This window comes from Ranitomeya imitator, chromosome 5, assembly GCF_032444005.1.
Source record: "Ranitomeya imitator isolate aRanImi1 chromosome 5, aRanImi1.pri, whole genome shotgun sequence".
Lineage (NCBI taxonomy): Eukaryota > Metazoa > Chordata > Amphibia > Anura > Dendrobatidae > Ranitomeya > Ranitomeya imitator.
The window spans coordinates 351,008,936-351,024,960 of NC_091286.1; the positions used below are offsets into that span (position 1 = coordinate 351,008,936).

The following is a 16,025-nucleotide window of genomic DNA, read 5'->3' on the forward strand; positions in this document are numbered from 1 at the left end:
CCTTCTTAATAAGATCACTGTTAAATTTCAGTACCCCTTGCCTTTGTTATCTGATTTGTTTGCTCGGATTAAGGGGGCTAGTTGGTTCACCAAGATTGATCTTCGTGGTGCGTATAATCTTGTGCGTATTAAGTGAGGCGATGAATGGAAAACTGCATTTAATACGCCCGAGGGTCATTTTGAGTATCTAGTGATGCCATTCGGACTTGCCAATGCTCCATCAGTGTTTCAGTCCTTTATGCATGACATCTTCCGAGAGTACCTGGATAAATTCCTGATTGTGTACTTGGATGACATTTTGATCTTCTCGGATGATTGGGAGTCTCATGTGAAACAGGTCAGAACGGTTTTTCAGATCCTGCGTGCTAACTCTTTGTTTGTGAAGGGATCAAAGTGTCTCTTTGGTGTGCAGAAGGTTTCATTTTTGGGGTTCATCTTTTCCCCTTCTACTATCGAGATGGATCCTGTTAAGGTCCAAGCCATCCATGATTGGACTCAGCCGACATCTCTGAAAAGTCTGCAAAAGTTCCTGGGCTTTGCTAATTTTTATCGTCTCTTCATCTGCAATTTTTCTAGTATTGCCAAACCATTGACCGATTTGACCAAGAAGGGTGCTGATTTGGTCAATTGGTCTTCTGCTGCTGTGGAAGCTTTTCAAGAGTTGAAGCGTCGTTTTTCTTCTGCCCCTGTGTTGTGTCAACCTGATGTTTCTCTTCCGTTCCAGGTCGAGGTTGATGCTTCTGAGATTGGAGCAGGGGCTGTTTTGTTGCAGAGAGGTTCTGATTGTTCAGTGATGAAACCATGCGCTTTTTTTTCCAGGAAGTTTTCGCCTGCTGAGCGGAATTATGATGTGGGCAACCGAGAGTTGCTGGCCATGAAGTGGGCATTCGAGGAGTGGCGTCATTGGCTTGAAGGAGCTAAGCATCGCGTGGTGGTATTGACTGATCATAAGAACCTGACTTATCTCGAGTCTGCTAAGCGTTTGAATCCTAGACAGGCTCGTTGGTCGCTGTTTTTCGCCCGTTTTGACTTTGTGATTTCGTACCTTCCGGGCTCTAAAAATGTGAATGCGGATGCTCTGTCTAGGAGTTTTGTGTCCGACTCTCCGGGTTTGTCTGAGCCGGCGGGTATCCTCAAGGAAGGAGTAATTGTGTCTGCCATCTCCCCTGATTTGCGGCGGGTGCTGCAAAAATTTCAGGCTAATAAACCTGATCGTTGTCCAGCGGAGAAACTGTTTGTCCCGGATAGGTGGACAAATAAAGTGATCTCTGAGCTTCATTGTTCGGTGTTGGCTGGTCATCCTGGAATCTTTGGTACCAGAGAGTTAGTGGCTAGATCCTTTTGGTGGCCATCTCTGTCGCGGGATGTGCGTACTTTTGTGCAGTCCTGTGGGATTTGTGCTCGGGCTAAGCCCTGCTGTTCTCGTGCCAGTGGGTTGCTTTTGCCCTTGCCGGTCCCGAAGAGACCTTGGACACATATCTCTATGGATTTTATTTCAGATCTTCCCGTCTCTCAAAAGATGTCAGTCATTTGGGTGGTCTGTGATCGCTTTTCTAAGATGGTCCATCTGGTACCCTTGTCCAAGTTGCCTTCCTCCTCTGATTTGGTGCCATTGTTCTTCCAGCATGTGGTTCGTTTGCATGGCATTCCAGAGAATATCGTTTCTGACAGAGGTTCCCAGTTTGTTTCGAGGTTTTGGCGAGCCTTTTGTGGTAGGATGGGCATTGACTTGTCTTTTTCCTCGGCTTTTCATCCTCAGACTAATGGCCAGACCGAACGAACCAATCAGACCTTGGAAACCTATCTGAGATGCTTTGTTTCTGCCGATCAGGATGACTGGGTGTCCTTTTTGCTTTTGGCTGAGTTCGCCCTTAATAATCGGGCCAGCTCGGCTACCTTGGTTTCGCCATTTTTCTGCAATTCTGGGTTCCATCCTCGTTTCTCTTCAGGACAGGTTGAGTCTTCGGACTGTCCTGGTGTGGATACTGTGGTGGACAGGTTGCAGCAGATTTGGACTCATGTAGTGGACAATTTGACCTTGTCCCAGGAGAAGGCTCAACGTTTCGCTAATCGCAGACGCCGTGTGGGTCCCCGACTTCGTGTTGGGGATCTGGTTTGGTTATCTTCTCGTCATATTCCTATGAAGGTTTCCTCTCCGAAGTTTAAACCTCGTTTCATTGGTCCTTATAGGATTTCTGAGGTTATTAATCCTGTGTCTTTTCGTCTGACCCTCCCAGATTCTTTTTTCATACATAACGTCTTCCATAGGTCATTGTTGCGGAGATACGTGGCACCTATGGTTCCATCTGTTGACCCTCCTGCCCCGGTTTTGGTGGAGGGGGAATTGGAGTATATTGTGGAGAAGATTTTGGATTCTCGTGTTTCAAGACGGAAACTCCAGTATCTGGTTAAATGGAAGGGTTATGCTCAGGAGGATAATTCCTGGGTTTTTGCCTCTGATGTCCATGCTCCCGATCTTGTTCGTGCCTTTCATGTGGCTCATCCTGGTCGTCCTGGGGGCTCTGGTGAGGGTTCGGTGACCCCTCCTCAAGGGGGGGGGGTAACGTTGTGAATTCTGTGGCAGAGCTCCCTCCTGTGGTCACGAGTGGTACTTCGGCTGATTCTCTCTGGGAGCTTCCTTTTGTGGAGGAAACTGGTACTGCTGCTTTTGAGTTTCCTTCCTCAGGTGATCTGGTGAGGTCGTTAGGTGCTTCTCTACTTAACCCCACCTAATGCTTTGATTCATGCTTCCTGTCAATGTTCCAGTGTTGGACTTGTGTTTCTCTGGATCATTCCTGTGGCCTGCTGCTCTGCATAGCTAAGTGCTTCTTTGCTATTTGTTGCTATTTTTTCTGTCCAGCTTGTCTATTTGTTTTGCTGGAAGCTCTGGGACGCAAAGGGTGTACCGCCGTGCCGTTAGTTCGGTACGGAGGGTCTTTTTGCCCCTTTGCGTGGTTTTCTTTAGGGTTTTGTGTAGACCGCAAAGTTATCTTTCCTATCCTCGTTCTGTCTAGAATATCGGGCCTCACTTTGCTGAATCTATTTCATCCCTACGTTTGTCTTTTCATCTTACTCACAGTCATTATATGTGGGGGGCTGCCTTTTCCTTTGGGGTATTTCTCTGAGGCAAGGTAGGCTTATTTTTTCTATCTTCAGGCTAGTTAGTTTCTCAGGCTGTGCCGAGTTGCATAGGTAGCATTAGGCGCAATCCACGGCTGCCTCTAGTTGTGTTTGGAGAGGATCGGGGATTGCGGTCTGCAGAGTTCCCACGTCTCAGAGCTCGTTCTATTATTTTGGGTTATTGTCAGATCACTGTATGTGCTCTGACCTCCATGTCCATTGTGATACTGAATTGCCTTTCATAACACACACCATTGGTTTTTCTTGTGAAATTCTCAATAAGTTTGATGTGTCACATGACCCTCTTCCCTCTTGGAAAAAATAAAGTTGGATCCAAAATGGCCAACTTCAAAACGGCCGCCATGATCACCCCTCCATCTTGAAAAGTGTTCCCCCTCCCATATACTAATATGCCACAAACAGGAAGTTGATATCACAACCATTCCCATTTTATTTAGTTGTATCCATATAAATGTCCCACCCTGTATAATAAAGTTGGTCACTGCTTTTTCAATAAATTTCCCTTACCCAATATTAAATTTTCTGCCAGAGAAATCATACCAAAGTGGCAACCACCAAGGCCCTAATCCATCGAAGCAATTTTGCCAGATTTCTGCCTTAAATTGCTCCAAAAAGTCACAAAGTGTTAGTGCAACTCAGAGTTGTGCGAAAATTTGGTAATTTCATGCTAGTTTTTTCCAGCTCTGCCAACATGGGTGGGCAGAGGGTCTCGGTGGAGTGTGACACTAAAGCTCATTTAGTTCATGATGAGATGTGACCCTCACTAAGCTGAAAATGTAACCCCAATGGACTGGAGAAAGAATGCAGGCATTATACACAGTGGCCCGCGCCACTTATCAAACGTTCCTGAATAAGGGGCATCTGATTTTACCAGCGCCCCCTGAATCAAGACCTGTAAGAAAAAGCACTGGTTTTGATGAATTGGAGCCAATGTCTCTCTCCTTCCTCTCCTGTTTGACTGCATGTAGTCATAATAGAGAGGTGGGCTTTGAGTTTCGACAGATACAATGCATACTGGGAAGTGAATTAAAAGCTCCAACACCTTTAGTGCTGGATGAAGAAGAATCACCCACTCAAAGAGTGGAAGGCAAGTTACAGAGCATTAGAATTGGGACTGTTTCCTGGACATATTTGACAGGTATTAGGGAAGAAAGACCATGTATTTCCTCTGCTTTTGGATGAAATGGCTTGGGGGCTCTCTACAGCCACTGTCTAGTCTTGTGCTAAAATATATCACTAGCTGTTGATTTCTACGGTCAATGTCATCCATAGGGTAATGGACTGTAAATTATGCTCTGTCAATACAATGTCTATCCTTTTGGCGCCTCTGTACGTCACCTGCTGCCTCTATACTCTCCCATTAGGCTCAGTGCATTCATATAGAGATTAAGTCTATGAAATTGCCATAGTATTTTTGTAGTTTCAGGTTTAAAAAAAGTAAATAGCAAATTTTCATCAAGTAAAAAGACACCACGATGGGGATTTCGTTCCCAGAGCCTAAACAAAGAGTCTCTACCAAGGGACATAGATGTGGTCACCAAGAGAGTTCTTTCAGCTCGGCTTTTGAAAATAAATGAACTAAGAAATGAAGTAACGGAGCTTCAGATGAAACTAGAAGAGTGCCAGAAAGAAAACAAGGCCCTAAAGAGGCTGCAGTTCAGACAGGAAAAGGCCTTAAATAAGTTTGAGGATACAGAAAATGAGGTCTCCCAGCTTATATCCCGGCATAATAATGAGATCCGGATACTAAGAGAACGATTGCGCAAATCTCAGGAAAGGGAGAGGAATACAGAAAAGAGACTGAAGGAAACAGAAGAAGAGCTGTATAGGGCAAATGTTTCATTAAAAAAGTTGAAGCTGCTTTCTGAAAATAAACACCTAGCTGAACGTGAGGAGCTAACGAAGAAAGTGGATCTCCTTGAAAGCAGGTTGGATGATCGAGAAAGAAGAGTTAAGGTATTGTTCATAGCTACCCATCGTCATGTACAACTGACACACGTGAACCATGCTGGGTGGGTTTTACAGATAGGGAGAGGTCTGCGGCACATTGAGTCGACTGCTGGTTGATGTGTGTGTGTGTGTGGGGGAGGTGGGGCACAGAGACAGCTTTCTCCGGGGAACCTTTTAAACCAGTTATTATTATTATTTATTGTTATAGCGCCATTTATTCCATGGTGCTTTACATGTGAGGAGGGATATACATAATAAAAACAAGTACAATAATCTTAAACAATACAAGTCATAACTGGTACAGGAGGAGTGAGGACCCTGCCCGCGAAGGCTCACAATCTACAAGGGATGGGTGAGAATACAGTAGGCGAGGGTAGAGCTGGTCATGCAGCGGTTTGGTCGATCGGTGGTTACTGCAGGTTATAGGCTTGTCGGAAGAGGTGGGTCTTCAGGTTCTTTTTGAAGGTTTCGATGGTAGACGAGAGTCTGATGTGTTGTGGTAGAGGGTTCCAGAGTAGGGGTGATACGCGAGAGAAATCTTGTATACGATTGTGGGAAGAGGAGATAAGAGGGGAGTAGAGAAAGAGATCCTGTGAGGATCGGAGGTTGCCTGTAGGTAAGTATCGGGAGACGAGGTCACAGATGTAAGGAGGAGACAGGTTGTGGATGGCTTTGTACGTCATGGTTAGGGTTTTGTAGTTGAGTCTCTGGGCAATGGGGAGCCAGTGAAGGGATTGACAGAGGGGAGAGGATGGGGAATAGCGGGGGGACAGGTGGATTAGTCGGGCAGCAGAGTTTAGTTGACAGTTGAGCCTAGTCATCAAATGATGGGATGCCTACCCATTATGTAGCCCTGCTCTTAAAAATATATTGTCATTAATCTATTTTACCGTTGCTTAAAGGTGTTGTCCGGTCTTAAACTACAAGTCTGCAGTCATTCTATGAGACTGCAGGCTTGTGATTCGTCTCAGCGTGGTGAACCACAAGTACGTGAATTTGACATGTAGTCACTTGCCGACTAGGTTGGCACGGCCTCACTAAATGCAAGTGTATGGTGCGCGGCTGCGTTTGGTCTAGTTGGAATTGCGTACTTGCAGTCACATGACCGCCCACTCCTTGCATCGGAGAATCCTCACATTGTACTGTGTGCGGGATGTGAGGATTTACACCTCTGCAGTCACATAGTGACTGCACACGTGTAGCTTATAGAGAATCTGTCAGCAGGAATTTGTTAAATATATACCGTACATGGCCATATTGGCGCTGTGATACTGAGTAAAACGATCCCTGTGGTGATGAAATCTGTTTTGTGGTTCTTGTGTAACCCTTGTTTGAGGTTTTATAGTCATTCATCAGGGTGGGACTGTGGGCAGGGTCTTATCTTGGTGCCCCGGCCCCTCCGTCGCCCTCTTGTTTTTGAATCACAGGTTACTGATCCGCCTCCTATTTTAATATTGCACTGTTTCATACATTATATTCCCACTAGAATGCCGCGTGCACATCCGAATCCACATGGATGATTTGTGAAAGCCCCATTTTATTGGTGACCTGGCACCGACAAGATATTTAAAATAGGAGGCCGGTCACTGACGGACCTGTCATTAAAATACAGGAAACAAATAGTAAGGTAGTACTCCTATGTAATGTGCAATAATGATCAGCCTTTCATCCTTTGCTACCATGTTGTATAACTGATGCAAGCAGAAGCAAGTGATAAAAAGTGCCAGATGGACCCTATAATAATTATTGGGGGTCTCCGTGCGTCTGTTTGTATCGGCTATGCAATTGATACGTTATGAAAATAAATCCCGCTTATCTGTCCCATTCAGACATTAAGTCTGTTTCTTCAGTCTTGAGGATGTGTGCTAATCGCTGCGTACCTGTTGAAGAGCTGGTTGAGAAATGTTAAACCGTTCCCGTTCTTTCTGAAACGCCAGCAATAGTTCTGATATTAATGGATTCCTGTGTTACAGGAGCTGGAGAAGAACATTGAACTGACACAGAGCAGTTTCCAGAGGCAGCTGATAGCTGAGAAAAAGAAAGTCCATGATGTTCAGGAGGACAACAAAGGGTTACAAGAGGAGCTTCAACGTTTGACTCAGAAATTAAGGGTATGTGTCCTTTTATTACTGTCTGTAATCTAAATAATAATAATCTTTATTTCTATAGTGCTAACATATTCTGCAGCGCTTTACAGTTTTGCACACATTATCACCGCTGTCCCCGATGGGACTCACAATCTAAATTCCCTATCAGTATGTCTTTGGAATGTGGGAGGAAACCGGAGTGCCCGGAGGAAACCCACGCAAACTTCTTGCAGATGTTGTCCTTGGTGAGATTTGAACCCAGGACCCCAGTGCTACAAAGTAACAGTGCTAACCACTGAGCCACCGTGCTGCCCCTAGGTTTGAAGTCTGTCTACTATGAATCTGGTGCACTGTAACTAAGGCATCTGCCTAGTTCTGCTAAAGAGTTAAGGCCCCCATGCATTAGACTAACGTTGGTTGGACCTGTCGTTAGGGGCAGTAACCTTGATTAATGCAATGTATCACCTACTGGGCTGCTTGTTGTGTTTTTTTTTTTTTAAATTCCTGTTTTATCTGCTAAGATCTAGCCGTTCTCTAAATGCTAAGCTCTGTATAACCCCACCCACACCACTGATTAGCAGCCCTCTGTGTACACAGTAAAAAGGCAGAAAGCTGCCAATCAGTGGGGGCGAAGTTATGCAGTGCTCATGAATTCGGTGGACTACATGACAACAGGTTTACTAGTACTCTAATAATCTCCTGTTGCTTAAAATTGTGTGTTTTTTGTTTTTATCAAAACTAACAAGCAGCCCAGTAAGTGATAGATCACTAGAATCAGGGTTTCTGCCTCTACATAATACTGCTCTCAGATAAAGTAGCAAAAAGCAGGTGATAGATTTCCTTTAAGATCATTGAAGACTATTTTAAAATTACTTTTATATACCCTCTAAAGCCTTTTTTATTATTAAAATCTTTTAATAAGCGAATTAATAAAATATATTTTTTTAGAACCACCTTAGTGACAGAGACAATTTTGACATTCAGTACAAAGCCCCATTTTTTTTAAATCTAATGTCACTTTATGTGGTAATAACTCCTGCTTCCGCATATCCCAGTGATTCTAAGCTTGTGGAGGGTTTTGTTATCGGTAAGCTTAGCTCGATCTGTTTTGCACTTTTTTTTTTGAAAATGTTGAAATGTGCAATTTTCAAACTTTGAATCCTTATATCTTTAAACCAGATAGTCATACGACACAAAACAGTCAATAAATAACTTCTCCTATATATCTAATTATGATCCATAAAGAAAGGTTGCAAGCAACCAACAGAATCAATATGTACATAAACGAGACTGTAATGAATAATACAATAGATATGCACATACGAAAATAGGAGAACCTGAGTCTTCATATATAAAAAAAATATAGCATTTATTGATACAAAAAATGAGATAAGTACTCAATACAATAAACAAATCAATGCCAATAAATATTACATATAAACCTACACAAAAATGGAGCTCAGTTACTCAAAAATTCAATATAGTGAGACAACATTTTGTAAATAATCAAATAAATATAAATTTTATTAGCTCACATCAAGATAAAATATCGGGTACCATTCACCCTAAATCCAATACAAAGGACAAGTACATATGAAGGGAGGGAAACAAGGGATAGGTGCACTACAGGTTTAACATGTCACTCAGAAAAAAAACGCACCAAAAAATGGCATTGATTGTATGTGAAACTGAGCCTAATTAGGTCCAGAGACCGCTACTTGTCTATGTGACCAGAAAAAAACGGAAAATATTCTGTGTACATGCGGTCCAATCTCTAGAAATCTTGTAAGCAAGATGATACAAAGTGCCGATAATAGTGCAGATGAATAATAAACTTTTTTTGTTTCTTACCAATGTGGGAGAGTGACGTCTCGCCGTGTGAAACCGTTACCCCGACGCGCGTTTCGCATTGCGGGCTTCTTCAGGGGGCAGTGTGGATCCCCAGGACATACCAGAGTTTATATGTGCTGCATAAATGCCACCATCTGTGGGCGCATGTGGAGTGGGACCTGGGCCCGCCAATGCGTCACGTCCGGCCATCCAGCTTCCGGTGCGGGTCAAAGAAAAACTTCCTGTGACGTCACTAACCGCACCAAAGCAATCAGGATGCCTTCTGAGACGCAGGCAGGCCCAGGAACCGCGGCGCATGCACACCTGGCGGCATACATCTTAGGTAAGGGCAGAATTATGGGCAAAAAGCAAAACCGCCCCAGAATACAATAAATATTAGCAATTAGTGCAGGCATATCTGGTGTAGATTAGAATACCGTATGCAGACAATACAAACAGTTAAAATGTGCCAATCATCAAGTGGGTGACAAAAAAGAAAGAAAAAAAATAGCTGAAAATAATAATGAATAAAGAGCAAATGGAAATTTAAAGAGGCAGATATAATATCCATAGAACTGAAGGGAACCGCTGTCATTAATGAAAAGTCCAAATGTATTTCATGCTCAATATTTCGATTATTCTCCACGCGGTTCCACGTCCAGTGTATGGCCATCTTCTACATAATTTGTTTCATCCGCTTGGGTGGTATGGATACATCATAACACCAATGTGAAAGAAGTACAAAAGACCTTCACCCAATTAGATTGGACACTGCATAGAGACAAGCAATAAAATATCACCAACATACAATATTAAAACAAGAAAAACGGAACGAGCAATCTAAACCCAGCCCACCTACTTAAAGGAATGGGACAAAGGTTAACTTCTCATTTAAGCTATGAGGAGACATCATGCCTAATGAGACGATCCATTGAGACTCAAGCTGCGCCAAAACCCATTTAAAATCACCTCCCCTATACCACAGTGTAGTTTGTCAATACCACATACGTGTAATGCGGTGGGGTCGCAGTCATGGCGCAGCCTGAAGTGTCTAGGGATCGTCTTAAGTACGGAGGGATCCTCACAGTTTTTGGCGGCCACGATGTCCCTCACATGTTCCCTTGCCCTTACTCTTAATTCACGAGATATGTATGTATGTTTAGATTCCCCCTTGAGGAAGCGACAGTCACGCTCTCGAAACGCGCGTCAGGGTCAGTGGCTGCTCTCTGGACTGGACTGGAGACACCATCATTATGGGTAATTAACCCCTGATCTATTTTTAGCTCTGTGTTTTTGGTGCAGCACTTCAGTATAACTTATCTTATGGCTGTCCCAGCCTGGTTTAGCCATATATCTTAATTAGGGTTGCTTTACTTTATTTCCCTCACTATATGTGGGTGAATGGCTCATGATATTCTCCCCCCCTTCTTACTATGTGGCTATAGATACATGTTTATTAGGATATCACCTTAGGTGCTGCGCCATTTGGGTCCTGGTCTGCGGCTGCTCAATCTTTAGTCCTTTTGAGGATCACACTTTTTATCCATACATATGTAATATTTATAGGAATTGATTTGTTTATTTATGTATTGTGTACTTTTCTCATGTTTTTTGTATCAATAAATGCTATTTTTTTCTAATATATGAAGACTCAGGTTCTCTTATTTTCAAATGTAATATCAGAGTCAATATATTGGTGATCTTTGTATCAATTTGTGGCTGGTAATTTGTATTTCAAGATATGCAAATATGTCTGAATTCTGATTCCCAAATGATTAATCTGTAAATTAGATATAATCAAGCACAAAGAAATCGATAAAAAGTCAGTATGACAGAAAGTGATTAAATTCTAAAATATTATAAAATTGAATAATCTAAGTATAAAAAGTTGTAGGGACCCATACAACCAAAAGGAGAAGAGCGCAATTCACAGCAGGGTAACATACAGTTAGGGCCAGAAATATTTGGACAGTGACACAATTTTCGCGAGTTGGGCTCTGCATGCCACCACATTGGATTTGAAATGAAACCTCTACAACAGAATTCAAGTGCAGATTGTAACGTTTAATTTGAAGGGTTGAACAAAAATATCTGATAGAAAATGTAGGAATTGTACACATTTCTTTACAAACACTCCACATTTTAGGAGGTCAAAAGTAATTGGACAAATAAACATAACCCAAACAAAATATTTTTATTTTCAATATTTTGTTGCAAATCCTTTGGAGGCAATCACTGCCTTAAGTCTGGAACCCATGGAAATCACCAAACGCTGGGTTTCCTCCTTCTTAATGCTTTGCTAGGCCTTTACAGCCGCAGCCTTCAGGTCTTGCTTGTTTGTGGGTCTTTCCGTCTTAAGTCTGGATTTGAGCAAGTGAAATGCATGCTCAATTGGGTTTAGATCTGGAGATTGACTTGGCCATTGCAGAATGTTCCACTTTTTGGCACTCATGAACTCCTGGGTAGCTTTGGATGTATGCTCGGGGTCATTGTCCATCTGTACTATGAAGCGCCGTCCAATCAACTTTGCAGCATTTGGTTGAATCTGGGCTGAAAGTATATCCCGGTACACTTCAGAATTCATCCGGCTACTCTTGTCTGCTCTTATGTCATCAATAAACACAAGTGACCCAGTGCCATTGAAAGCCATGCATGCCCATGCCATCACGTTGCCTCCACCATGTTTTACAGAGGATGTGGTGTGCCTTGGATCATGTGCCGTTCCCTTTCTTCTCCAAACTTTTTTCTTCCCATCATTCTGGTACAGGTTGATCTTTGTCTCATATGTCCATAGAATACTTTTCCAGAACTGAGCTGGCTTCTTGAGGTGTTTTTCTGCAAATTTAACTCTGGCCTGTCTATTTTTGGTATTGATGAATGGTTTGCATCTAGATGTGAACCCTTTGTATTTACTGTCATGGAGTCTTCTCTTTACTGTTGACTTAGAGACAGATACACCTACTTCACTGAGAGTGTTCTGGACTTCAGTTGATGTTGTGAACGGGTTCTTCTTCACCAAATTAAGTATGCGGCGATCATCCACCACTGTTGTCATCCGTGGACGCCCAGGCCTTTTTGAGTTCCCAAGCTCACCAGTCAATTCCTTTTTTCTCAGAATGTACCCAACTGTTGATTTTGCTACTCCAAGCATGTCTGCTATCTCTCTGATGGATTTTTTCTTTTTTTTCAGCCTCAGGATGTTCTGCTTCACCTCAATTGAGAGTTCCTTTGACCGCATGTTGTCTGCTCACAGCAACAGCTTCCAAATGCAAAACCACACACCTGGAATCCACCCCTGACCTTTTAACTACTTCATTGATTACAGGTTAACGAGGGAGACGCCTTCAGAGTTAATTGCAGCCCTTAGAGTCCATTGTCCAATTACTTTTGGTCCCTTGAAAAAGAGGACGCTATGCATTACAGAGCTATGATTCCTAAACCCTTTCTCCGATTTGGATGTGGAAACTATCATATTGCAGCTGGGAGTGTACACTTTCAGCCCATATTATATATATATAATTGTATTTCTGAACATGTTTTTGTAAACAGCTAAAATAACAAAACTTATGTCACTGTCCAAATATTTCTGGCCCTAACTGTATACACAATATAAAACCAAGATCAAGCATATAGGCAAAGTAGATATGATCAAGGAATATAGCTGACTGTGCAAGTGAGGTATGAGTGGGTAGAATTCCAGGTAAGTATAGCCCTGTACTCGTCAGAATTCATCTGGCTGCTTCTGTCTTCAGTCACATTGTTAATAAACAATAGTGACTCGGTGAGATTGGAAGCCATGCTTGCCCATGCCATCACACTGCCTCTACCATGTATTACAGAGGATGTGGTGTGCTCTGGGTCATGAACCATTCCTTGGCTTCTCTATTCTCTCTTCTTCCCATCATTCTGGTACGGGTTGATCTTAGTTTCATCTGTCCAAAGAATGCGTTTCCAGAAAGGATCAGGCTTCTTTAGGTGTTTTTTTGGCAAAATCTAATCTGTACTTTCTATTTTTAAGGCTGATTAATGGTTTGCACCTTGTGAACCCACTGTATTTTCTCTCGTGAAGTCTTCTCTTTATGGTAGATTTAGATACTGAAACGCCTACTTCCTGGAGAGTGTTGTTCAATTGGGTGGATGTTGTGAAGGGGTTTTTCTTCACAAATGGAAAGGATTCTACAGTCTTCCACCATTATTGTCTTCTGTGGACATCCAGGCCTGTTTGAGTTCCCAAGCTCACCAGTGCTCTTTTTTTTTCTCCAGAGTGTACAAAACTGTTGATTTGGCCACTACTAACATTTTTGCTATCTATCTGATGTATTTCTTCTTTTATTTTCAGCCTAATGATGGTTTGTTTCACTTGCATTCACAGCTGCTTTGACCACATTTTGTGGGTGCACAGCAACAGCTTGCAAATGCCACAACTGGTATTAACTCCAGACCTTTTACCTGTTTTTTTTCTCCATATAGGACAAGGAAAGAGAACTTGATGCAAAAAATATCTATGCTTTGCGCTTGTCCAAACCATCACCTAAAAAGGACACTGAGATTACACCTAGGAAGAAAGGTAACAGATTTCTGTCTTGAAAAGCATATGGAAACTCTGCTTTTAAGTAGCTGAGTGTAATACACTGTGTATAAGATATTTGTAACTAAAAAGAATCTATTGTTTTCTTCATAGGGACGAGCCATAATGTTAACGTAGGTGTTCAGACCAATGACTGTGCCTCATGGCTGGATTTCCCTCCTCCACCTTCCCCACCTCCATTTCTAAGTGGAGATAAACTGGAAAGTGAGCAGGAAGTTCTGGTAATAAATTAAAACTTTTTTTTTGTTTATTTTTCTACCTTGGAACTTTAAACGGGTTCTTTGAGAAGTAACCCATGATTGCCACCATCACCTATTTCAGGCTGCAACCCATCCTACTCACGTAGTAGGACTGACTGCAGTCTGAAGAAATGCTGCTTCTCAGCCTGACAGTCAAGACACATGTCTTGAGCAATGTTTCTTCAACCTCTTACCAACATCCGCCGTATACAGCTCTGGCAAAAATTAAGAGGCCACCACATCAAAACCCTGTCATGGGCAGCCCAATCTGCAGACTTAAACCCCATTGAAAACCTCTGGAATGTAATCAAGAGGATGCTGGATAGTCACAAGCCATCAAACAAAGAAGAACTGCTTCATTTTTTGCGCCAGAAGCAGTGTGAAAGACTAGTGGAAAGTATGCCAAGACGCATGAAAGCTATGACTTAAGGTACCGTTACACTAAACGACTTACCAACGATCACGACCAGCGATACGACCTGGCCGTGATCGTTGGTAAATCGTTGTGTGGTCGCTGGGGAGCTGTCACACAGACAGCTCTCTCCAGCGACCAACGATCCGGGGAACGACTTCGGCATCGTTGAAACTATCTTAAACGATGCCGAAGTCCCCGGGTAACCAGGGTAAATATCGGGTTACTAAGCGCAGGGCCGCGCCTAGTAACCCGATATTTACCCTGGTTACCATTGTAAAAGTAAAAAAAAAAAAACAGTACATGCTCACATTCCGATGTCTGTCACGTCCCCCGCCGTCAGCTTCCCGCACTGACTGTGTCAGCGCCGGCCGTAAAGCAGAGCACAGCGGTGACGTCACCGCTGTGCTCTGCTTTACGGCCGGCACTGACAGTCAGTGCAGGGAAGCTGACGGCGGGGGATGTGACAGACATCGGAATGTGAGCATGTACTGTTTTTTTTTTTTACTTTTACAATGGTAACCAGGGTAAATATCGGGTTACTTAGCGCGGCCCTGCGCTTAGTAACCCGATATTTACCCTGGTTACTAGTGAACACATCACTGGATCGGCGTCACACACGCCGATCCAGCGATGACAGCGGGTGATCAGCGACCAAAAAAAGGTCCTGATCATTCCCCAGCAACCAACGATCTCCCAGCAGGGGCCTGATCGTTGGTCGCTGTCACACATAACGAGATCGTTAGCGGGATCGTTGCTACGTCACAAAAAGCGTGACGTTGCAACGATATTGTTAACTAAATCGTTATGTGGGAAGGTACCTTTAAAAGTCATGGTTATTCCCCAAATATTGATTTCTGAATTCTTGAGTTAAAACATTAGTATTGTTGTTTCTAAATGATTATGAACTTGTTTTCTTTGCATTATTTGAGGTCTGAAAGCACTGTTTTTTTTTTTGTTTTGTTTTTTATTTTGACCATTTCTCCTTTTCAGAAAAAAAAATGCAAAATTTATTGCTTGGAAATTCGGAGACATGTTGTCAGAAGTTTTTTGAATAAATGAACAATTTACATTTTACTCAAATATACCTATATAGAGAAAAATCAGACAAACTAAACATTTTGCAGTGGTCTCTTAAATTTTTGTCAAAGCTGTATATAGTCAGTAGTGGGTGTATGGAGCCTGGTAAGCTCACCCCATACCCGGCTGGTAATGACTGTGTGTTACAGTCGGGTCTTGCCTCTAACAGCCGTGGGTGGAGTGGAACTCTGCCCCTGACTGTTAACCTGCTAAGTGTCACTGTCAAATTTTTACAGCGAAACCAATGAAATAAGTCGGACTATTAGTTAGTATACGTGAAACGTGTAAGAGCACTTTCACACTAAGGCCATTTTACTGAGGTAACCAAATAAAAAAAAAAAAAGAGTATACACTCTACGGCAAGTAAATAGTAATAGTGCATTTAAATAACATAGGGTACCTAATTAACACAATTTTGATAATAAAAACCATACCACCACATCAAGGTGTACCTATCGGGACTGTTGTAACCTGTCTCTGGTATTAAAACCTTATCTTGTGTCAAACAACCTCAATGTGACTAAAGGCCCCTTCACATTAAGCGACGCTGCAGCGATACCGACAACGATCCGGATCGCTGCAGCGTCGCTGGAGAGCTGTCACACAGACCGCTCTCCAGCGACCAACGATGCCGGTAACCAGGGTAAACATCGGGTAACTAAGCGCAGGGCCGCACTTAGTAACCCGATGTTTACCCT

At 42.8% G+C, this 16,025-nt stretch overlaps 1 protein-coding gene across 1 annotated transcript in view; it reads left to right on the plus strand.

Moving 5' to 3' along the window:
- Positions 1-16,025, plus strand: part of LCA5 (lebercilin LCA5) — a 57,805-nt gene that overhangs the window by 20,068 nt on the left and 21,712 nt on the right. Inside the window, exons 3-6 of the mRNA XM_069726458.1 lie at positions 4,562-5,097; positions 7,065-7,202; positions 13,479-13,575; positions 13,690-13,817. Of these exons, the coding sequence (XP_069582559.1) occupies positions 4,562-5,097; positions 7,065-7,202; positions 13,479-13,575; positions 13,690-13,817 (899 nt within the window). The remainder of the gene's footprint in view (positions 1-4,561; positions 5,098-7,064; positions 7,203-13,478; positions 13,576-13,689; positions 13,818-16,025) is intronic.